Source organism: Gymnoscopelus braueri (assembly GCF_963280865.1).
Source record: "Gymnoscopelus braueri genome assembly, chromosome: 15".
NCBI lineage: Eukaryota > Metazoa > Chordata > Actinopteri > Myctophiformes > Myctophidae > Gymnoscopelus > Gymnoscopelus braueri.
Genome location: NC_137620.1, coordinates 30,522,398 through 30,543,546, shown reverse-complemented (window position 1 = coordinate 30,543,546; position 21,149 = coordinate 30,522,398). Strand labels below are relative to the sequence as shown.

General features: G+C 43.0%; 1 protein-coding gene across 2 annotated transcripts in view; it reads right to left on the bottom strand.

Moving 5' to 3' along the window:
* Window positions 1-21,149, bottom strand: part of LOC308101166 (RNA-binding protein with multiple splicing-like) — a 39,603-nt gene that overhangs the window by 1,909 nt on the left and 16,545 nt on the right. The window contains exons 3-8 of one of the 2 annotated variants that reach the window (XM_080450533.1): window positions 20,186-20,224; window positions 15,312-15,374; window positions 12,420-12,570; window positions 10,917-11,044; window positions 8,321-8,390; window positions 593-714 (exon numbers count right to left, since the gene is read on the bottom strand). In XM_080450533.1, the coding sequence (XP_080306659.1) occupies window positions 8,328-8,390; window positions 10,917-11,044; window positions 12,420-12,570; window positions 15,312-15,374; window positions 20,186-20,224 (444 nt within the window). In that variant the 3' untranslated portion in view covers window positions 593-714; window positions 8,321-8,327. The remainder of the gene's footprint in view (window positions 1-592; window positions 715-8,320; window positions 8,391-10,916; window positions 11,045-12,419; window positions 12,571-15,311; window positions 15,375-20,185; window positions 20,225-21,149) is intronic. The other variant, XM_080450534.1, reaches the window with a different exon arrangement.

Genomic DNA, 21,149 nt, shown 5'->3' with positions numbered 1-21,149 from the left:
GTGAGTCTGTGACGGACAGCGCCTAGGAATTAGAAGCTGAACTCACACAGACTAGGTAAGGCCAGTTATGCACTGAGAGACGTTATGGACATTTTGGAAAAAGAGACATGCTTACACAAGAATAAATATTGATACAGCAAATTAAATGCATTGTCACAGCATGACATCATAATACTACACTGATGACTTATGGAGTCTGATGTTTCCATGCCGAACGCATTTTTTATGTTTTCATGCATCTTTGTTTTGTTTGTACATAGTGTTATTTTCTCTGTATTTTGGGTTGATATTTGAACTGTTTGGTTGCTACTATATATATATGTCTATGAATTGAATACCTGGAGCCTATTTGACATTATACAAATGTTCTATCCCCCTTTCTGCCTGAAGTAGGAGCGTATAGGCGTGTCAAAGAAGGTTGTTGCTTACAATCAAGAAGCTATTTTTGTGAAATGACATATTTACACCAGTAATTTCCCATTTTTTTTGGCTTAAATAGGATAAATTGTACACCTCTGGTACAATAGTTTAATAATTCAGAGCTGCCAACACTGAAGTTAGCTCACGTGAGTGCATTTAACCGCAAACTCACCGACGGTCCACTGCTCAGGGAGTCGAGGGTCAGGTTGATCCTCCTGGCTTTCTATTTGGACACGAGAGACAGTCAGCAACGCCCATCACGGCCGGCCACGGCCACCATCACACATCAAGAACCTATGGAGTACACAGGAAACAGGGTTTAGAGAAGAGGTTCGCACATCCGTGAGGACAAGATGGAGTTAACAGAGATGTTAGCAATTTAGTTCATCTATGATTTGTTGATGAATGTTGTGAAACAGTCAACGCATAATGTAAAAATAACATGTAATTTACAACCCATCTGGGCGAGAGCAGCCCTTGGCTTTGCGGAGTGCCATAACAAACAACATCTTATGAACTTCCTCCTAGAATTTCCCTATCCCATGACTCCCGAGCTTCCCTCCACCCAGCGACCCAATGAGAAAGGTCAAGCCTTCAACCCGCACGCAGCCCCCCAGATGTGTTGCCAAAAATAAACGTCTCTTGGAAACCGCGGTCACTGGGCTTCAATGGGAAGACCCTCTTTGAAACAATAAACAATCAAGAAAAGCCAACATGGCCTCGAGAAACAGAAAGCAAAAACAAAAGAATCAAAAAGAGACATTTTTGTCGAGTTGCCTGATCAGAGAACAGCATTAATTGACAGTCACATGCCTGGACACGGCCGGGCTGGCTAATGCCCTATTGCACGTTCAATCAAGGATGAGGGAATCAATGTGGTGCATAGCCGCTCGGCTAGGAATGACGCCATGCATACTTCCAACAACGTCGCATTTGTTCTGGCTGAGGGACCAGGGTTAAAGATTGGGGCTGATCATTGAACAAGTCTGCACGGATTAGAGGAAGTTTTAGTGATTTTCAGGCTTAATGTGTTACATCCTAAACTCGGGGTCTGGCGGCATAATGTGAGATGGGTAAACATGTGCTGTTTGAGAAGGGGAGGGGAGTCTTTGTTTCTCATGAATGTGAGCACTGTTGTTTATCTTTTAGCATCAACAAGCAAACATTACCGGTGATGTTGCACCATTGACGTATTGTGGGAGAGCTTCACTGCAAATTTGGAGGATTGAATAGGGTAGTGCTCTTGTTGGCGGCCTTGAGTTTGCCTTCATTATTTGTTTTTCGAGCATATCTGTAATTTTCCAAATGGAATTATATATATATATATATATATATATATATATATATATATATATATATATATATATATATATATATATATATATATAAAATCATTCCATATCATTCATATATGCTTTGGTATAGATGCAGATTGTATTATTGTTAAGACCTTCATTATCGTTAAGACCTTTACCTGTACTGCGTAGCCATGAAAAAAAGGCCAGGGCAATTCCTCTTTAATCCAATGAAAAGCCTTTTAGTTCCAGACACACATACCACATATCAGCAAGACGAATGCAGCTGTTGACATGTATGCTTATTCCTGAAACCTTGCATAGGGACAAGGCCACTGTGGCCATACAGCTGCGGCTCACTACCGGTGTGTGTGTGTGTGTGTGTGTGTGTGTGTGTGTGTGTGTGTGTGTGTGTGTGTGTGTCAGTGGGGGGTGAAAATAAAGTCCCACTTCCTTATTAGACAGGGCCTCAGCTGGGGTTGGCCCCCCACTCCCTGGTGGGAGTTAGACCAAAGTTACACAGGAACCAGTGGCTTTGTCAGGCTATTGGCCAATAAGCCCCCCAGGGCAAGCAGCCAGACAACACACACACACGAAAACTCTTTCACGCACTCATAGGCATCTCACACACACACACACACACACACACACACACACACACACACACACACACACACACACACACGTCTCGTCAGATGGAAAATCCGGATTAACTTCCCTGCAGTTCAGCAGGCATTTATGTCTACTTTTATCCTGTGTTTCAATGAACCCTGTGCTGGAGCACTCGACTAGAAATGAAGACATCCTAAAATGTACAAAATACTTCCGAAAACAACATTAAATTATTAAAATAGGTAGGTTAAAAAACATATGATGTATACTCCAGAAAAATGGAGCACGGCCAGCCATGTAACCTGTTGGAAATGGCATGTGGGGGCAAGATTGCTTTGGAACTTCTCAAAATGGCCGTTCCATTGACAGGAGTAACGGCAGGTTGATTAATAAAGGTCACTGAGCGGCAAGCACCTGCACTGAGCAAAGAAACGCTGAACACTATCGCTCGCACACACACACACACACACACACACACACACACACACACACACACACACACACACACACACACACACACACACACACACACACACACACACACACACACACACACACACACACACACACACACACACACACACACACACACACACACACACACACACGTAATTAAAAAAACGTCTTGTGTTTATACACACAATGCATGCTCACACACAAACATAATCCGTCTCCCACAGTTATGCTTCCTGAGGCGAGCTGCATACCCTAAGTGTGAATGTAGCCCCTTCTGTCAAATGCCTAGACAACCGCTGACTGACCACAAGCTTCTCATGACTGCAGAGCTTCAGTTCACAGCTGTCTGGAAGCCCCGTTGCAGAGAAGCTGGGAACATTGCGTTAGCATGACTAGACTGCTTCGGCAACGGGGCGACAAATGTCAAACCATGCCCTTTGTGGATTAATCCATTAAGACCGCGGGCAAGCGTTTGTGTCATTTTAAGATTCCTTTGGCTATTCAACAATGGCAGATCTACAAGCTCATAGCGCGGCACCGAGTGTGCCGCGCTATGAGCTTGTAGATCTGCCATTTTTGAAAAATCGTGAAAATGTTTGCAAATCTTTGGAAATATATATATATTTTTAACTCCAGTCTTTGCTTCTGGGGGGGGTCCCTGGAACAAAATATTTCGAGATGGGGGTCCGCGGCCAAATAATTCTGGGGGTCCTTGACATGAAGAAGTTGGAGCACCACTGATATAACAACATACTGTTAGGATATAGAAAAAAAAATTTAGATATGCATTTGGCTGTGGACCCCCATCTCAAAATATTTTGTTCCAGGGACCCCCACAAGCAAAGATTTGAGTTACAAATGTTTGCTTTAAAAAATATATATATAAAATATTGAAAGTGTTCGTGGCCCACCCGTCTGACTTTAAGTGCTTACGCATTAGTATCACTTTTTAATATTAATGTTATGATATTTGGGAGGCCCACTTGCAATTCCCTCACGGCCCACCGGTGGGGCCGCGGCCCACGGGTTGAGAACCACTGGATTGAATGGAGCAATCAGCAGACTGCAGACCTAAATAAACCTACATAAACCTGGTGCAATACCCATCAACTTTTCCTCAACAACTTGAGATCAAGTTTATTCTTGTCGTGTCGAGTGAGTTACACTCGTCACCAGCTCCGGGCCAACAGTTTTACAATGGGCCTGCGAGGCAGCTTGCATCGTACAGACAACAGACCTGAGTCTCAGTCTATTTCAAAACTTTGAGTATAGCGCCCGTGTTTATGACCAGACTGGGTTCAATCATATGTATAATAAAACCGTATCGAAGGAGGCCCACTGGTACCGACAATTGAACAAAGGCAGGGACAAACATGCTGTCAAGCTTAATCCAGTTATCCAGTTATCCAGATGGACAGTAGGAGATGGATGGCATTATATGATACTAAGGCACTAAGCTCACTGGGGCCATGCCATTCTCCGAATGCCTTTGCACACTTGCGTGGCCGTATGTCATGCTTGCCGAGCGTGTGCGTGTGTGTGTGTGTGTGTGTGTGCACTTGCCTGTCTATCTGCGGAGTTGGCGCAGATATTACGCAACGGGCATGTGTGCGAAGCATACTGTCCTAGCACTGCATTATTTTTTGTGTGGGAAAGTACCGTATATATTAGTTACATGTGCCTGTGTTTAGCATAATTGCCTATATCTCGGGTGGATGTCTAAAATCTCACCTCGGTTCTTTCCCAAAAATCCACAGCCCCCATGGGGAGCCGGATGTGGGTGTGTGTTGTCGTTACATCAAGGGGCTAATATCCACTGAGGCAGCCTGACCGAACATATGACTTCCCCTCAGTTTGATAGAGTAATTATTCCCTTCTAACCCCTCCCCCTCCACTCCCTTTCTCCTCCACCCCCCCCCCCACATTTTTCCTCCTTTCCTCCTCCACCCCCCATCCCTTCACTCCCTTCCTCCTCCACCCCTTCAACTCCCCTTCTCGTCTACCCCCACCACTAACACAGCCCTCCGAAGTTCAGAATCAATCTTCAAAAATAAACAAATGCTGCAATTATTTTTTTAATCGCTTCCCTGTTTCACTAACCCGCCCCCCCACCCCCACCCCACCACCCCCACCCCACCCGAAGTATTCTGAAAATAGACAGGGAGATGATGGAAGGGTGGGTGGTTTTAAAGCTACAGGGTTCGCACCAATCAACAGCTTTGTGGAAGTCAGTGTACCCTCACACCTTCCCTCCCACCTCCCTTCCTGAGGGGTCGCGGGAAAACATGTTCCCTCTTGTCTTGGGATGGAGGGGGGGATATTAGTGACTGTGTCTGTGTGGCTGGCGCCGAGCACATATACTGTGTACGCATGCACACACACACACAACCACACACACACACACACACACACACACACACACAGAGTAAGCAAACATGCATACATACACAGACAGACTGGGACGGGATTCGCCTTGCTTTGTGGTTTTGCGTCGTGCTCCGCAAAGCACAACAAGTGCCCCGTTTGTCTGAACTGCAGGGCAGGGCCCATGTGCTGCTCTGCTCTCTTAAGCTGCTCTGTTATGCTTGTTCCTCCTCCTTATCAGAGGACCTCTGTTTACAACAGTGATAATGACTGATAAAGTTTTGCGAAAATGATATCGCACCCGGGGCTGCACATACGGCTCTGCGGGGAAAGACACAACGCGTAGGTTCATAGCGTTGTGTCTAGCTCCGTACACAGTCAACTCAGTGTTCATTTAACCACATGAACCCTAGCATCCCTATTCTGGGCATGTTATAATAGACGAACGTTTTTGCTAAAAGAATCCGCTCGCAGGCTCACAACGCGCCACAATGCGACTATTTTTGGCGAAGACATTTGGTGTAGGGGGAGAAAAGGAAGGGACCAAGGATAGACCCCTAAGGCACCCCAGTCAACGAAGTATATAGGTTTTAAGTGGCTAACTGTGCGCCCTCTGCCTCTTGCTCCACGTCTTTCTTTTCATGTATAATAAGGTGGGAACCCCAAAAGAACATCTAACGATTAAAAGATGGAAGATTACATTTCAATTTGCCAGCAGAGTTTTTTATTAGATGACATTATTTATGCTATAAGCACTAATGGCTGTGTTTATTCCAATAACGTTAACTCACCGCTCATCAACATAGCGCCATTACTGTTTTGCCAGCAGCTGCCTGTATTTTAGGTAATCGACTACAGGAACCAATCAGGGGCTTACATTCCACTGGGGGATACATTTACTCAAGTACTGTTCTTAAGTACAATTTTGAAGTACTTTAACTTTACCGGAGTATTTCCAATTGTCTATACTTTTACTTCTACTCCACTACATCTCAGAGGCAAATATTGTGCTTTTACTCCACTACAACATTATTTGAAAACTTTAGTTACTAGTTACTTTGCAGATATAAATTATTACATTATAAAACATACATTAACCACTTTAGCCCTATTTTATACCTAGGCTATTTGAAAATAGCCGAGCTACAAGCTCACAACGCGTCGCGATGCGACGCGTTGTGAGCTTGTAGATCGGCTATTTTCAAACACTTTAGTACTTTTACTTTTGGTACTTTAAGTACATTTTGATACCAATACTTTTGTACTTTTAGTCGAGTAAATTTTGAATTCTGGACTTTTACTTCGGACGGAGTACTTCTACATTGCAGTATTGATACTTTTACTTAAAGTAAAACATTTGAGTACTTTTTCCACCACTGCCGGAGGGGGAGAGGGTGGTATTTATCACTGTAAGTACTCCTACGGGCTGTGGCGGCACCTGTCAGCAGGGAATGTTGAGCGGGAGGAGTAGAACAAAGGCTCTACATCCTCCCGGTGTGGGGGGAGGGGGCCAGTAGGGTACAACATCCGTCGATATATAAACGCAGATACCCCATTCGCCGCTGCGGTTCATTGGAGCGATGCGCCATCGCGGCCGCCATATTTTTGAGTGGAAGCCATATGCCTCCTAATGCATGTTTGCCTCGTGAAGCAGGAGGTTTCTTCACTATTAAAATCATCATAACTCTCTGAACTCTCAACCGATTTTTTGGGTTTGTTATAAATGTCAGACATGTGTTTATGCTATGATATAAGATAGTACTTTGTTAGATTAACTACATAGATAGTAAGAGTAATGGTTATAAAACAGGGAAAGTGTTGTAGTCTCAGCTCTCAGGTACAGTACATATATACAACTCTTATGTACTTATATACAACTTATATACAACACTGCAAGACATCTTGCAGTGGAGTTAAGACAAGCTTCCCTGCATAATATGAGGGGTTGTGTTGATGTGCGGCCCCACTGGCCAATGAGGCATCTACCCATTTATGTCTATGGGTACAACAGCTGTGGCAATCAATGGGAGGAATTCATTCAAAGGAGGAATTCATTGGCATAATGACTACATTTGGGAGATAAAGGGGTACAAGATTATTGACTAAATAAGTTAGAACGCAGTCCCTGATTGGCTCCGTTTACAGTACATCCAGATTTCTGGAAATAGACATCACAACCCCCCCCCCCCCCCATCCCTTCCTCCATAGTTAAGCCTCCATGGAGATCGAAGTTCACCTTTTGTTGTGGATTTCACCTTATGAACTACAGTTAGCAGACTAATGATTTTCTTCGTAGCCGCCGAGTGATAAAAGAACCGCACAAAGCCATAGCCACGGTATATATGGGTTGTTATACCATACCTATCAACTAATGAGGTTGCGTGATTTGACCAATCCATTTAAAATGAAACGCTTGCCCCCCCCCCCTCCCTCCCTCGGCTCCTCATCCATTCTGTTTGAGTCACTCTGCCTTTGATGCCTCGCGTCAGAGCAAGACCGTGACATCAATGGGAGCGCGTCGACTCTGCTGCACCCTGTGACCTGAGCTGGCGGGAAAGAGCAGCGGTTCGTTTCTCATTTAAACTGCACCTTTTATCTCTCTGACGAGGGACGAGTGGGTGGGGTGTTTTGATTGCCTCGAGTCCCGATGATGCTTTGGACTAATCGCTCCTGTCTCAGTAGTTCTTATGGGCTAATTTGTCTATTTCATGTTACAGACGTGTGTGTGTGTGTGTGTGTGTGTGTGTGTGTGTGTGTGTGTGTGTGTGTGTGTGTGTGTATCTTTGAAGTCGACCAACAGAAACGTGGTCAAATCTAATTAGTTGGCCATGTCTGTCAGTAGCCTGAAAGTTTTCCATGTTAAGGCTATAGGCTAAGGGCAAAGATATCGTCTGCCGCCGTGAGGGATTGCTGGTTGGGCTTGGATTGTGTTAACGCACGTGAAGGTCGTAGCACGGTGTGCGTTAGTCCTGACCAATGTTTAGGAAAATATCTGTGGCTGTTTATACTATGTGTCATAACATTTACTGAGGCATTTGCACAGCATGGTGCAATGTATACCTCTTTGTCATAGCAGGAGCAGATATAGTGTGTGTGTGTGTGTGTGTGTGTGTGTGTGTGTGTGTGTGTGTGTGTGTGTGTGTGTGTGTGTGTGTGTGTGTGTCATTACTCACACATACTTCAGCAGAACTGCCTGGACTTCCATCCCTGAGGAGTTCCATCTGCAGGTGGGAGCCAGCGAATCTAAACACATACACACACACACACACACACACACACACGCACACGCACGCGCACACAATGAATACATATGATTCTCAACACAAAAGTTAGCATACAGTTTCTGTTATCCAGAGCTAATCCTCACATTTAGATCACTTTGTCACTTCAGATAGTGTACTGACAAAATCCTATCAGGCGAATTTCCGTTGATCATAAAGGTAAAGGTTATCAAAGGTGGTGTAAGTCATTTGTTTTTGTTTAAACATTGTATTCAAATTTAGTGTCCCGGTTCGATCCCGGGCACCGCCAATTCAGCGTATGAGTAGCACGGCTTGGGTGCGGCAAATCGTGTGGGAAATACTGGGGGCTAATGGTAGGTGTTGCACCCCAACTCAGAAATCCATCACCCCAGGGGTCTAGCGTATTGAAACGGGGATAGACTCAGCATTGTCAGCAGATACCTACAAGAAGCCTCTCCAACAATACTTACTAAAATATACTAAAATGTATTCATACGGTCTGTGTATGCGTACTGAATCAGAATCTTAAGGTTTGTTATCTTCCTGAACCAGTGAGCTTTAGGTATCCTCTTATTGTCAACACAGTATATTCGTATATAAATGTATTTGATTTTTTATAACATTTTAAATAGTCTGTAAGTCTGGCAACAGACAGCACTGTTTAATTCACAAGCCACGTCCTTATTGTGTGTGTGTGTGTGCGCGCATGTGTGTGTGTGCGTGCGTGCGTGCGTGCCTGCGTGTGCGCACCGTGCGTGCGTGTGTGCGTCTGTGTGTGTGTGTGTGTATCCCAGAAGATCCAAGGAACGGGAAATGCTAAATAGGCAGATTCAGCCTAAACCTATTTTAGAATCTGACATCATAGGAGATTCAGCGTTAGTGCTGTTGCTTGGGGCCCTCGTTCTTAAAGAGCCCTGTTTGAGAATCTGCATCATGTCAGGAAATACTGCATCTACTGTATGGTAGCAATTCAATATCCATCTAATAACAAATATTAAAAAAAAAGATAATTACAAAGGCTAAAAAAGCATGGTGTACAGATCTTTTTTTTTTTTACCACTTTGAAATAATAGTTCCTGAGAATCTGTGAGCGTACTGTACGTTGGGAGCAAGTTAACAAAATATCCAACAAACAAGTTTGAGTAAGAGAGCAGTTGCTGAGAGCTCAAAGGAAAAAGACCCAGCTGAGCTTCATGAGAAGAATTTCAGGAGATCAATAATGAACTCCTATGTGAACTCGCTGTAGAGCCGCATAGATTAAGCAGATAATTGGGTCATGGTTGAAAAGAAGAAAGAGGAAAAAACGGACTGTATCTAATGGAGTAGGTGATGTTCATTTGAATGATGCAAAGATTTCCAACAGCTGAAGGTTTCAATATATCAGAAAGCCTGGATAAGGCCATTGCCTAATAGGAATACACAAAGGATCTTCACAGCAGAGCATCAAGAGTCCTTTTTGATATTTATGATACAAAATGAGATTGTCGGTGCATGGACATTACTTTGAACTGTGGTGTTGCAAGAATTCTTAGCATCCATTTGTTTTTCTTCCTCCCCCGAACCCTTCATTTTCGCCATAATTTAGTCATTGTCACTGCACCAGTTGGAGCACACGGCTCACAGTGCCTCCGATCAAACCCCACTCTCCATGGTGGTGGGTGTAAAACGGATATACTGTACATTTATATACTGCAATATGTAAAATGACAGTAGTTTTACACTTGCTGATCAGACATTTTGTAGTCAGGTGTATGTACCAAACAGTTACATACATTTCCTGTTCAAATTTGACCATACTTTCTAGGGCTGGGTAGGAACATTGTTAACTTAAATGTCCAGCTTAGCAGGAATGCACCGATTTGTTTTACTTGTGACTTTGCTACACCAGTTACTATGGCGCATACACTAATACCTTGGCTTGAGCACTTACCCTGTTGTTGTTGTTTGACAAATGTTACTTACTTCAAAGTTGCATTTTGTAAGTCACTCTGCATAAGAGCATCTGTTAACTGCACATAGGGCATTGCACGCTCTTTAATGTATATAATCTGCCATTTTCTTTTTGCTTGATTAGCCATAGATTTTTTCTTTTCCTTAACTCTTCTTCTTCATCTATTGCACAGTAACTGTAAAAGTCTACCAAGCATTTCACTGCAAGTTGTTCAAGTATAACTGTGTGTGACAAATAAATCCTTGAACCTTGAAATGTTGAATACAATATTATTGTAGTATCAGTTCACGAGACACTTCAAAGACTGTCATGATAGTCTTGTGGCACATTTTCCCCTTTATGTTACTTGACTGTCACAGAACGCTAGAAAGGAAGACATTTGGTGGCCCTGCGCTCTGAAGTGCATCTGCGGGGGTCGGGTCGGAGTGGAAGGTGATTTGATGGAGTTTGACGGACGCAGCTGGGTTGCGCAGTGAGCTCAGGAGGTCAAGACAAGAGGTGGAGGTTGCGGTGAAGAGAGGGGGTGGGGTGGGCTGGGGGGTAGGGGGTGGTGGCGGTTGGGGGGGTGAAGGTTACCTGAGCGTGGAGCGAGGAGGGGTAGGTGAAAGCGGGTGGGAGGGCCTGCGACAGCTCCGTCGGGTACAGAGGGTATGACGCCCACACATCTGGGCTGCCGGGATAAAGAGCGGGCACTGTGAGCTCATCTGTGGAAAGAGAAGAAGAAGAAGAGGAGGAGTGGAGTGAGGAGAGTGGCCAGTGGATGGGTGGGTGGGTGGCTAACAGATAGGACAGGGTGGAGGTGATGGCGGTGGTGGTGGTGGTGGGTGGTGGTAGTGCACCGTGAGTGAGTGTCAATGTCTGCAGTCGTTTCCTCTTATACCCCCTTTCCATTGTACAGTACATACAGTACAACGGTGAATGCGGTGGTTGTTTTTGACCTTTCTTTCTTTCTTACTTTCGGGAGAAACGTGAGGAAACCTCTTCAGACAATATTGTGATTGGTGCCCTTTAAGTCGGGGATAGAGATTGTAGAAAAGAGAGAGAGTAGTGCATGAGTGGAAAGAGTGTCTGTGATAGTGAAGTGAGTCAGAGTTTTATCATCCAGTCAGAAAAAAAAGGCAAACATGGGAATCAAGTTGACTCAAAGCAATTCCTTGGAAAACACTGAAATACCAATATACATTTTCAACATGCATACACATGTGTGTGAAGCATAACCTACACATTTTGTCGCCAACTGTTTATCAAGGCAAGATCGGGGGAAAATGGCCGATTTAACAACTCTTATCAGGAAATGAGAGCCATTTCCCCCTCCTCCTGGTCGTTACGTCATGGATTCATTAATCGCTTCCTTCTCTACCCCGCTGGGACCCAACAAGTGCACGCCCAGGCTCTGGCAAAAAGATCCCAGATAAGAGCAGTTTTTGGTCATTTAGGAAGAATGTAGAACCACAGCTGGCCTATGTTCAACTGTCAGTGTGTGCTTCTAGCAGCCTTCTTAACCGCTTGACAAAATATTTAACTAAATGTAAAACAAAGTGCAGAGCTACAGAGGCACATTCCACACAGGTTTACATGTCAAAAGGTACGTCTACAAATCCTTGTTACCGTGGCTAACAGAACAATGCACAGTTTAAAAAGCACAAATCCGGCCAAAGTGAATGCGTCCGCTGGGACGAAACTCTAGGGATTATGTTAACCCTATAGATTTAAAAATGAACCTGTATCAACCTGTATTTTATTTATTTATTTTAACAAAAGACTATATTATGCCACTGGGGACAATAAATATTATACCACTTACTGACAAAATGTGCTGTGTCGTGGAAAATAAATAAATAAATACGATTCAATTTTGAAGGCTAAAGAACATCATGCCCAACACAAATACTCCTCCTCTACAATCTCACAAATACTACACCGTCCCATCACCTGTTGCAACGAAACTTCTAAACAGTGAATTGACATTTTGCACCAGCAGCGAGCAACAGACAGGGAAACAAACTATAACAAACTAACAAAGAAGAGAAAGTCACACAGACAGGACAGACGAGGTAGGAATAAGAGGAGCACACTCACATGGATCTCTACTGATGAACTGTGGCCCGGGACTCTGCTGGTTGGGAAGGGGGTTGGGAGTGCCAACCAGCTTGTTCTTGGCCATCTTGGTGTTGGCCTTGGCAAACTCCAGACGCAGGGTCTGGGGGATCTCTGGGTCAAAGCGGACCCCCTGAGGTCAAAACAAAAAGGTGCATGCGTTTTTTTTTTGTTTTTTTGCGTTACTTTGAAAAAATAATATGATTTTTTTCACGATTTTTCTTTCAATACAAGACTACTGTAATAAAGCTAAATAATTGCTTCAGAGCATACATAGATTACTGTCAAAACGTTGACATAATGACATCAGTGGCTCCGCTCTCTAAATATCGGCATGAGCCAATGATAAACCCTTATCAGTCGACCACTAGTCGTGAGATTGACAAAAAAAAATGCAGTGCAGTGAAAGGGTAATGATGAATAGTGTCATCCGGCAATGATAACTTTATCCCAATTGCTTCCTTGCTGGGGAACATTCTTGTGGAGGAGCAATAATAAAAGCAGATGCAGTGTTTTAAGCCTGTCCTGAATCGCTCAGTGTGGCTTAGGAACTGCACAATGTGGATGAAGAGTGGTGACACTAGCAATAGAGAGGGGTGACACAAACCTGGCTGTCACACGTGTCATGCGTGCCACTGTTATATGAGCCAGAAGATCCTCATCAATCTCTCGCTGTGTCTCACTCTCTCACTCACACACTCTCTCTGTCTCTGTCTCTCTTTCCCTCTCCCTCTGTCTCTGTCTCTTTCTCTCTCTCCGCATTGAACTCTGTGGCTGTAACTTAATAACACAACCTCAAATCCTCCGAGCGCTATGACATGCACCAAGCACGACCACTTAGACCAAGCCAAAGACCTCGACAAATTCCTGGGATGCCATTGTTAAAAGACATCCATCTTCTAGGAAATGACACGCTCAGCAGGTAATCGGCTGTGGGTTGCTTTTCACAGGCAGACAGCTGAGCAAAACAATTTTTTTTGGTCACTATCACTTTTTCACCTCTGGTCTGAGTCTAAAAATATGGAACGAGACATAAACAAATCCGGTATGCGTTTGCCAGGTCAGGTATCAACAAAGCCCAGTAGAATTTTGCCAGTGGCTATGATCGCCCTCAAATCAACCCCCTGTTTGAGATTTGTTCTAGTCTGTGGCAAAGAAAAACCCCACCGAAAAAAATAAAAACCTTTGCTTCTCCCTTTTTCTCAATTGATCCGACAAGAAAAGAGAAGTTTCTGCAGTTAGTTAAGCCCAATTTATACATCATCATATGATGGTGTCGCGCTGCGAAAATAGCCGATCTACAAACTCAGGACAACAGTATAAAATAAGCATGAGTCCGGCGCTCCCTTCAGGCCCGCAGGAGAGCCAAGCCAAAATGAGCAAAGGGATGATGGTTCTCATGAAGAGGGGGGAATTAACTAGGATTGCTTTGGCTCACTGCAGCCGCTGCCTCAGCTAGCTGAAACTCTGAAGCTGGGCGAGGTATATAATAAGGTACACTACACTGATCTAATGAGGCCTGGGCTCATTCTCAGCTTGAATTCAGGTTGCAGAGGAAACTTTGAAATTCGTATTACTTTTTTTTACATTTTATTATTATCCGACCCCCATTTTTAACTGTTCTGCTTGTCATTGGGTATTTGTGATCCCGTGGTAAACGGGATCATTATAGAAATGCGTTGAGTCATGTGAATCAATCTTTCTTTACATAAATACAAACTGTATTTTCTCAGAGTTTACCGGGAATATTATGCAGGCAATATCAAAGCGAAATGTAAATGCAGTAACATCCCCTCAACAAACACGGCAAACACAAAATACTGTGTTCCTCTCTCTCCTGTATTTCAATATGCAGATAGATGTTTGCAAAAATCTGGCTTATCTCCATATGACCCATGGGACATAGACCTTGCAGAAAACAAGAGCACTGTTTAAATCTCAGAGCAACTGACTGAATCTACACACACACACACACACACACACACACACACACACACACACTGAATAGTGTTTGCTCATAATAAGATGATAATTCGTATCATTTCCCTTATTCCCTCATCTGTCTTTGATGCACACAGATATCTCAGTGTTTGAAAGTTGACAGATTCTGCGAGAGTTGTCATGGTTTCACTTCATCAGGATGATTACACTGATCTATTTCCGTGACAAAGGGACACTCATAACTTTAAGAAACGCCAAGAAAAGCTAATGTAAAGTATAATGTACACATCAAATGAAAAAAGGTGGGAAAATAAAAGGCACTGATTGCGAGGTAGTCCTCGTTACTATACTCTGTTGAAGTTTGACTAAAACCCTGCAAAGATGAGGTCTATTTTGAACGTTTCATCAAGGCTTTCTACAAGGGAGCTCAAAAGCTAGTTTTTTTTTCTTTTTTCAAATAAGAGATTAAAATCAAATCCCAGATCAATGCCTCCTATTTATACGTGGAAGAAGTTGCTCATTTGCCCTCGCTAAATGTGACCTTGTAAAATCTTGCAGATAATAAAGCCTCAACTACAGTAGCTGAAGCTTTCAAAGAAAACAACTGATCGATATACTCATATACAAAATACGATGTGTGTGTGTGGGCGTGCTTGCGTGCGTGTGTACTTCCGTGCGTACACAGTATATCTTCTTATATACAAATTGCCTTGCGGGTGGACCTTGGACTGTGGGGTGAGCGTCACAAACATAATTACCTGCTCATAATACTGTAGAATTTGTTTTACAATTATTTGTATTTTTTTATTGAATCCATAAGACCAGGAGATAAAATAACATGTACTGTAGGTCTCAATCCGTTGCCTCAGTAGATACAGCAGGGAGAGATCACACAGACGCTAGGAGAGAGGTTGTTCAGTGCGTGATACTTACATTCAAGGCATTCTTAGCCGCCTCTGCCTCCGACCGGCTGTCAAAGCTCACGAACCCCACCGGCTGGGGAGACAAGAACACAAGAAGGAAACATGGTTTAAGGCACAAACCTGAGTCGGCAATTCTGTCTGAGTGACATAGACATGGTTTGTTCATGGAGGACGGGGGGGTTTATATTCATTCTGTCATTTCTCTCCATCTGTCTCGCTCTCCCTTCCAGTTTATTAAATCGAGGAAGAGAAGATGGAGACAGTGAGAGAAAGAGAGAGGGGGAGAGAGACAGAGAGAGAGAGAGAGAGAGAGAGAGAGAGAGAGAGAGAGAGAGAGAGAGCAAGGGAGGGAGGAAGGCAGGAGGCCGGCAGAGAGTTCATCATTCAGGGACAGTGTTCGCCGGCTCCCCTATGTCCAAATACGGGCAATAGAATAGTGAGAACCAGAGAGTACTGTACATGCAGGAGAGAGAGAGAAAGAAGGGGGGATGGGGGGGGGGGGGTAGAGAACAGAAGGACAAAAACAAATAAAGGGGGCTCAAGGAAGCGAAGTGAAAGAAGGAAAGAGGGAAGAAAACAGGTCAAAGTTTAGAATGAGGAGGGAGAAAATGTGAAAGATGGGTGAACAGAGTGAGAGAGAGAGAGAGAGAGAGAGAGAGAGAGAGAGAGAGAGAGAGAGAGAGAGGGGGAGGACGGGGGGGGGGGGTCTTAAAGACAAGCATAGCAGGAACACTTGTACTATATTAAGTCTCTTTTGTCCGTCCTGCAGTCGCTGATTTGAAAGGAGAGCGAGCGTGACACACACATACAAAGATATACTGTGTACAACATGGCTTGTACAAGCATGTCTTCTCTGAATTTAAAAAAGAATTGTTACATCGGTCGCTGCAGTCAGTGTATTCATGGGAGTCGCCGCCACTGCATGATATGGGATTCTTTTTTTTTAATATACAGTACATGTTTCGAATTGTCGGGCCTCAAAACGTATTTTTGGGGGTTTTGAACAAAGGAGACACAGATTTCCCAGGAGTGGGGGAGTGGAAATGAAGATATGGAGAGGAGGGGGGGGGGTAAGAGTTGTTTCTGTTGTTCTCACGAGGCTGTGCCACACCGTGTGCAATCTGGAAAGCTTTCGAGGGTTATGGGAATTTTGAACAAGTTGAACGGGAGAGGGAGAGAGGGAAAACAAAGACAGACTGAGTAAAGACGTCAGAAGGAGAATATAAATAGAAAGGGCCCGAGATCTGGCTCTTGCTATATATGGAGTTGGCCATGTGTTCTCTGAGTGGATTGAAGAGAGAGAGATCGATCGATTTAAGTCATTGTCGTTTCCATTAGTCAGGGTCAGCCCGTAGAAGCGCGAGAGCATGGGAGAGTTGCTCGAAACCAACACACCCTAAAATAATGTTGTACAGCACCGCGTGAGAACTGTCCATATATGAATCATACACATTTTCGAAACTATGGGAACGGAGGGCAAAAAGCAGGAAAAAAAGAAGGAAGATTTTGACAAATTATAAACTACACTTACTACTACTAATAATAATGATAATAATCATAATAATAATCATAATAATAATCATAACAATAACAAGAAGAAGAAGAAGAAGACACCACCACCAAACCACCACCAACAACAACAACATGTATATATGGTACAGGGAGATCCCTAAAATAATTATACACAATCAATTCAGTAGTTCAGAAGTTCTATACTGTGTCAGAGAGGCTGTAGTTTCTATTAGCTTGGAATCCCCATCAATGATGTCATTGGTAGGCAAGGTATCTGAACTGTTCAAAGCCCTCCTCTGAGCAAGTGGATGGAAATGGTACCATCTTATAATGTGCAAGTGCTAGTTTACATATACAAAGCTTCTTACTGAAATATGCAAATAAATGACAATGACCGGTACAAATAATCAAAATAAATAATGCACTATGGCCAAAATAGGCCATATACTTTGTGACCCGTTGTGAGCTTGTAGATTGGTGAGCTATTTTTTCAAAATCTTTAAAAATCAATGAACATTTTTCCAAAAAAATTCAATGCCCAAACTAGAGACGCTAAGTTGAAAGTGGTTAAAAGAGCGTGGACAACGAGTCAACGATGTGGAAATAATGATGGAAATATAAATATGACACTCATCCAGCTGTTTCATACAGATGCATGGAAATGACCAGGCGATTATATAATAATAATAATAATAATAATAATAATAATAATAGTATCTGCTTAATAAGTCAGTTTAATTGTTTAATTAACTGTTATTAATTAACAGACAGGAATCTGAAATACAGATTAACTAGCTGCTTTGTTAAATCTAAGAAAACCTTCCATGAGGATGCAAGCTTTTTTTAATTCACATACCCAGCCTTTATGTGCCCTTGATAAAGGGATTAAAAAGGACATGGAAAGCCAAAAGCCATATTCAATTCAATTCTAGGGTTCTCGAATAGATTGATAAAACTAGGGCTGATAACTGTGCACTGTCACCCTCAGCGACCTCGCTGCGTTAGGAAGTTAATATGCCAAACTTGGACAAAAATCGACCACCGGACATGGTTGCTGTGGACGGTTTGGTAGAATTAACTGCTGAGGAGACGCTGGAGCTTATCCAGGCACAAAGGAACTGAAACACAGAGCAGGAAACAGCAATACTGGAAGGTACCAGTGTTGATTTTAACAACACATTTTGATTTAGTTTTAGTCATAGTCTTTTGAATAAAATTCCATTGAGTTTTAGTCATATTTTAGTCATCTGAAATGTTTTACATTTTGTCTAGTTTTAGTCGACTAAATATGATAAGATTATAGTCCACTAAATCTACAGTTGATTTAGTCGACTAAAACGTATGTTGGCGGTGCCTTGATGGCGTCGTAATGGCTTATTTTACACTTGGTTGCATGCTGAAAATAGCCGATCTACAAGCTCACAAGGCGTCGCAGCGCGACGCGTTGTGAGCTTGTAGATCTGCTATTTTCAGAGCGCAACACCCGAGCGTAACCAAAGAAAATGAATTGTCTTTTAGTTCTACTGGATCTCTTCTCCACTAGTCCCTCCTTAACATTTTAGTCTAGTTTGTATTTGTTGACGAAATTGTCGATATATTTAGTCTTAGTTTTAGTCGTTTTTATTCTATTTTTTTCAGTGAAAAAAGGTAGTCGACGAACATTTTTCGTCATAGTTTTAGTCGACGAAATCAACACTGGATGGTACACAGAATGGCTGCATACCGACCAACAAGGGCGAGGCTCGCCAGTAGCACCTGCTATGTTCCCTCCCCACACTATCGGGAAATCCCAGTGGGACAACGGTTCCTCATTGACAGTAAAGGCAATTTTGTTGTTGTTTTTGTTTATAGATACATAAGGCTATGGGTAAATTATCACCCCACATTCGTTGTTGTCCTCGTTATCCAACCTGAGGCAACGACAAATGCCCGGGTGATAATCTGTATCTGTATGAACGCCTAGTGATGTAATACTCTGCACATTTGTTTGATTTGTAGTACCAATTAATTCAGTTTCAGCTTCACCCATTTGATGGCTGCTCAGATGGTCATGATGAGCGGTTAGGGGTTAAAGGGTTAGTTCAGATTTTTTGAGTATTTTCTGTAGGAAATACTTACCGTTAATGTAGTGGTTGCAAAGGTATTAATTGGTTGCCCGAGTCCCGTGGTCCAAGTTCTGGTCCGGTTCTGATGAATATGAAGTAGTTCCGGTAGATTAGTATTTGGTGGGGGCCGCTCATTTGTATTGTTGACCTATTTCTACCATATAGTGCAGGTTCCGTTCAACTTCGACCCCTCTGTCACATGGTACTATTTTTTGTGTCCAGAATCACTGCTGCCGCGGCAGCCTAGTCACCCACAAAATATATGACACCAAAAATATTACCATGTGACAGAGGGGTCGAAATTGAACGAAACCTGCACTATATGGTAGAAATAGGTCAGCAATACAAACGACGCTAGTTTTTTTTAATTAATTTATTTTTAATGAGCGGCCCCCACCAAATCTACTAATCTACCAGAACTACTTCATATTCATCAGAACCGGACCAGAACCGGACCAGAACTCTGACCACGGGACTCGGGCAATGAATTAATACCTTTGCAACCACTACATTAATGGTAAGTATTTCCTACAGAAAATACAAAAAAAATATGAACTAACCCTTCAAGTGTCTTGCTCAGGGACACTTCAACAAGTATTACTGGGCGGGCTGGGAGGCGAACTGGTGACCTTCTGAATACTGTGCTACCGTATCTAAGGACACACCTTAACGAGCATGTTGTCTTTGTATTGATCAAATTGTAATGTGCTATCAAGTACCCTGTCATGAAGCTGAATTGCTTAACTCTGGGCATGGACACATGCCAACTGAGCTCATTTTCAATCCCTCCGCCCCGGGGGCAAAACATTACTGTCAGTACCACTCTTGTCAAAACATTCGCTTTTGACACCTCAAGATTCTTTCTTCCTTCCCTTCCCTGGCACATCCCACTGGAGTTGATTGTCTTGAAGTTGACTACATGCAGGCTATTCTATTGCCAAAGGCAAGTTGGTGCAACACTTTCTACATCCCCCACCGTGGAAAGTAAACCACTTGAAATGTCTTTTTCTATTTAAGTTATTTGCTAACAAAGGGTGCTAACTTGTACGTTTTTTCTGTGCTAAGCAGAGACAGACAGACAACGCCAAAACAAGAAACCCTACTCCTTTGGGGGAGGGGGGAGGGGGGGGGATTATACAAGGCGTTGATTTGCAGGCCATTGCGTAACATAAGCAGTGATAGCTTGGTGAGCGACTGAGTGATGGACTCATTCAGTTGCTCCTACTTATGGAAACATGGCACCACTGCACCAGTGTCGTCAACATACCTGTTTTGAAGTGAGTTTTATCAAGGAGCCTTCGTAGCCCTGAAACGGAGACAAAACAAAAATCAGAATGACTGATATTAGGATACAAAGAAATTATAAATAAAACCTAATGTATTCTATAGTCCAGAGGTTCTCAAAGTAGGGTCCATAGACCCCCCCAAGGGTCCTTGCTTGGGGGTTCCACTGGGTGTCCAGCAAACTGAGGAACAGTTTGAAGCACTTTAACCGATCTACAAGCTCACGACACATCGTGATGTGATGCGTTGTGAACTTGTAGATCTTCTATTTTCAAAATATTTGGAAAACTCTTGAACTCTTGATTTTGAAAATGTTTTAACCCATTAAGACCTGAGGTTGATTCTACAAAATGCCTTCTAAATCAGTGGATCAGTAGTTCTCACAAGATTTTTCAAAAATGATCAAAAATAGCAGATGTTACAAGCTTGCTTCGTGACGCGCTGTGAGCTTGTATGTCTGCTAATTTGAATAGCCAATGCAAAAATCTAAAACAACACAAATATGTTATGGGGGTCCCCAGGCACAAAACCATTTCAGATGGGGTTAAATACATATCAATGTGGGGGTCCTGAGAACCATTGCTATAATCTTCACGGACATGAGAGAATGGATGATTTCACAGTTACCTCAGGGCACGTCACCATATAAATGAGCAACATACAGTGACTCAACAGTATGGTGTCATACTAAATGGTACATTTCAAGCAAAGGCTTCCGATCTACGGCAGGTTCATAACTGAGTGGTTGTGTCATGGATCATAGAGTTCTTATGAAAACCATATGCAGAGCACTGGGCTGTTGAGTATATACGTATATACCTGATTGCGTGAGATTTACTGCTTTCAACACTCAGGATGATATAAACCATTTCCACAGGGTACATACATACCATGGGCATTATCTAAGAGAGGGATTAGATGCATAGCAATTGACCCATTATTCACTT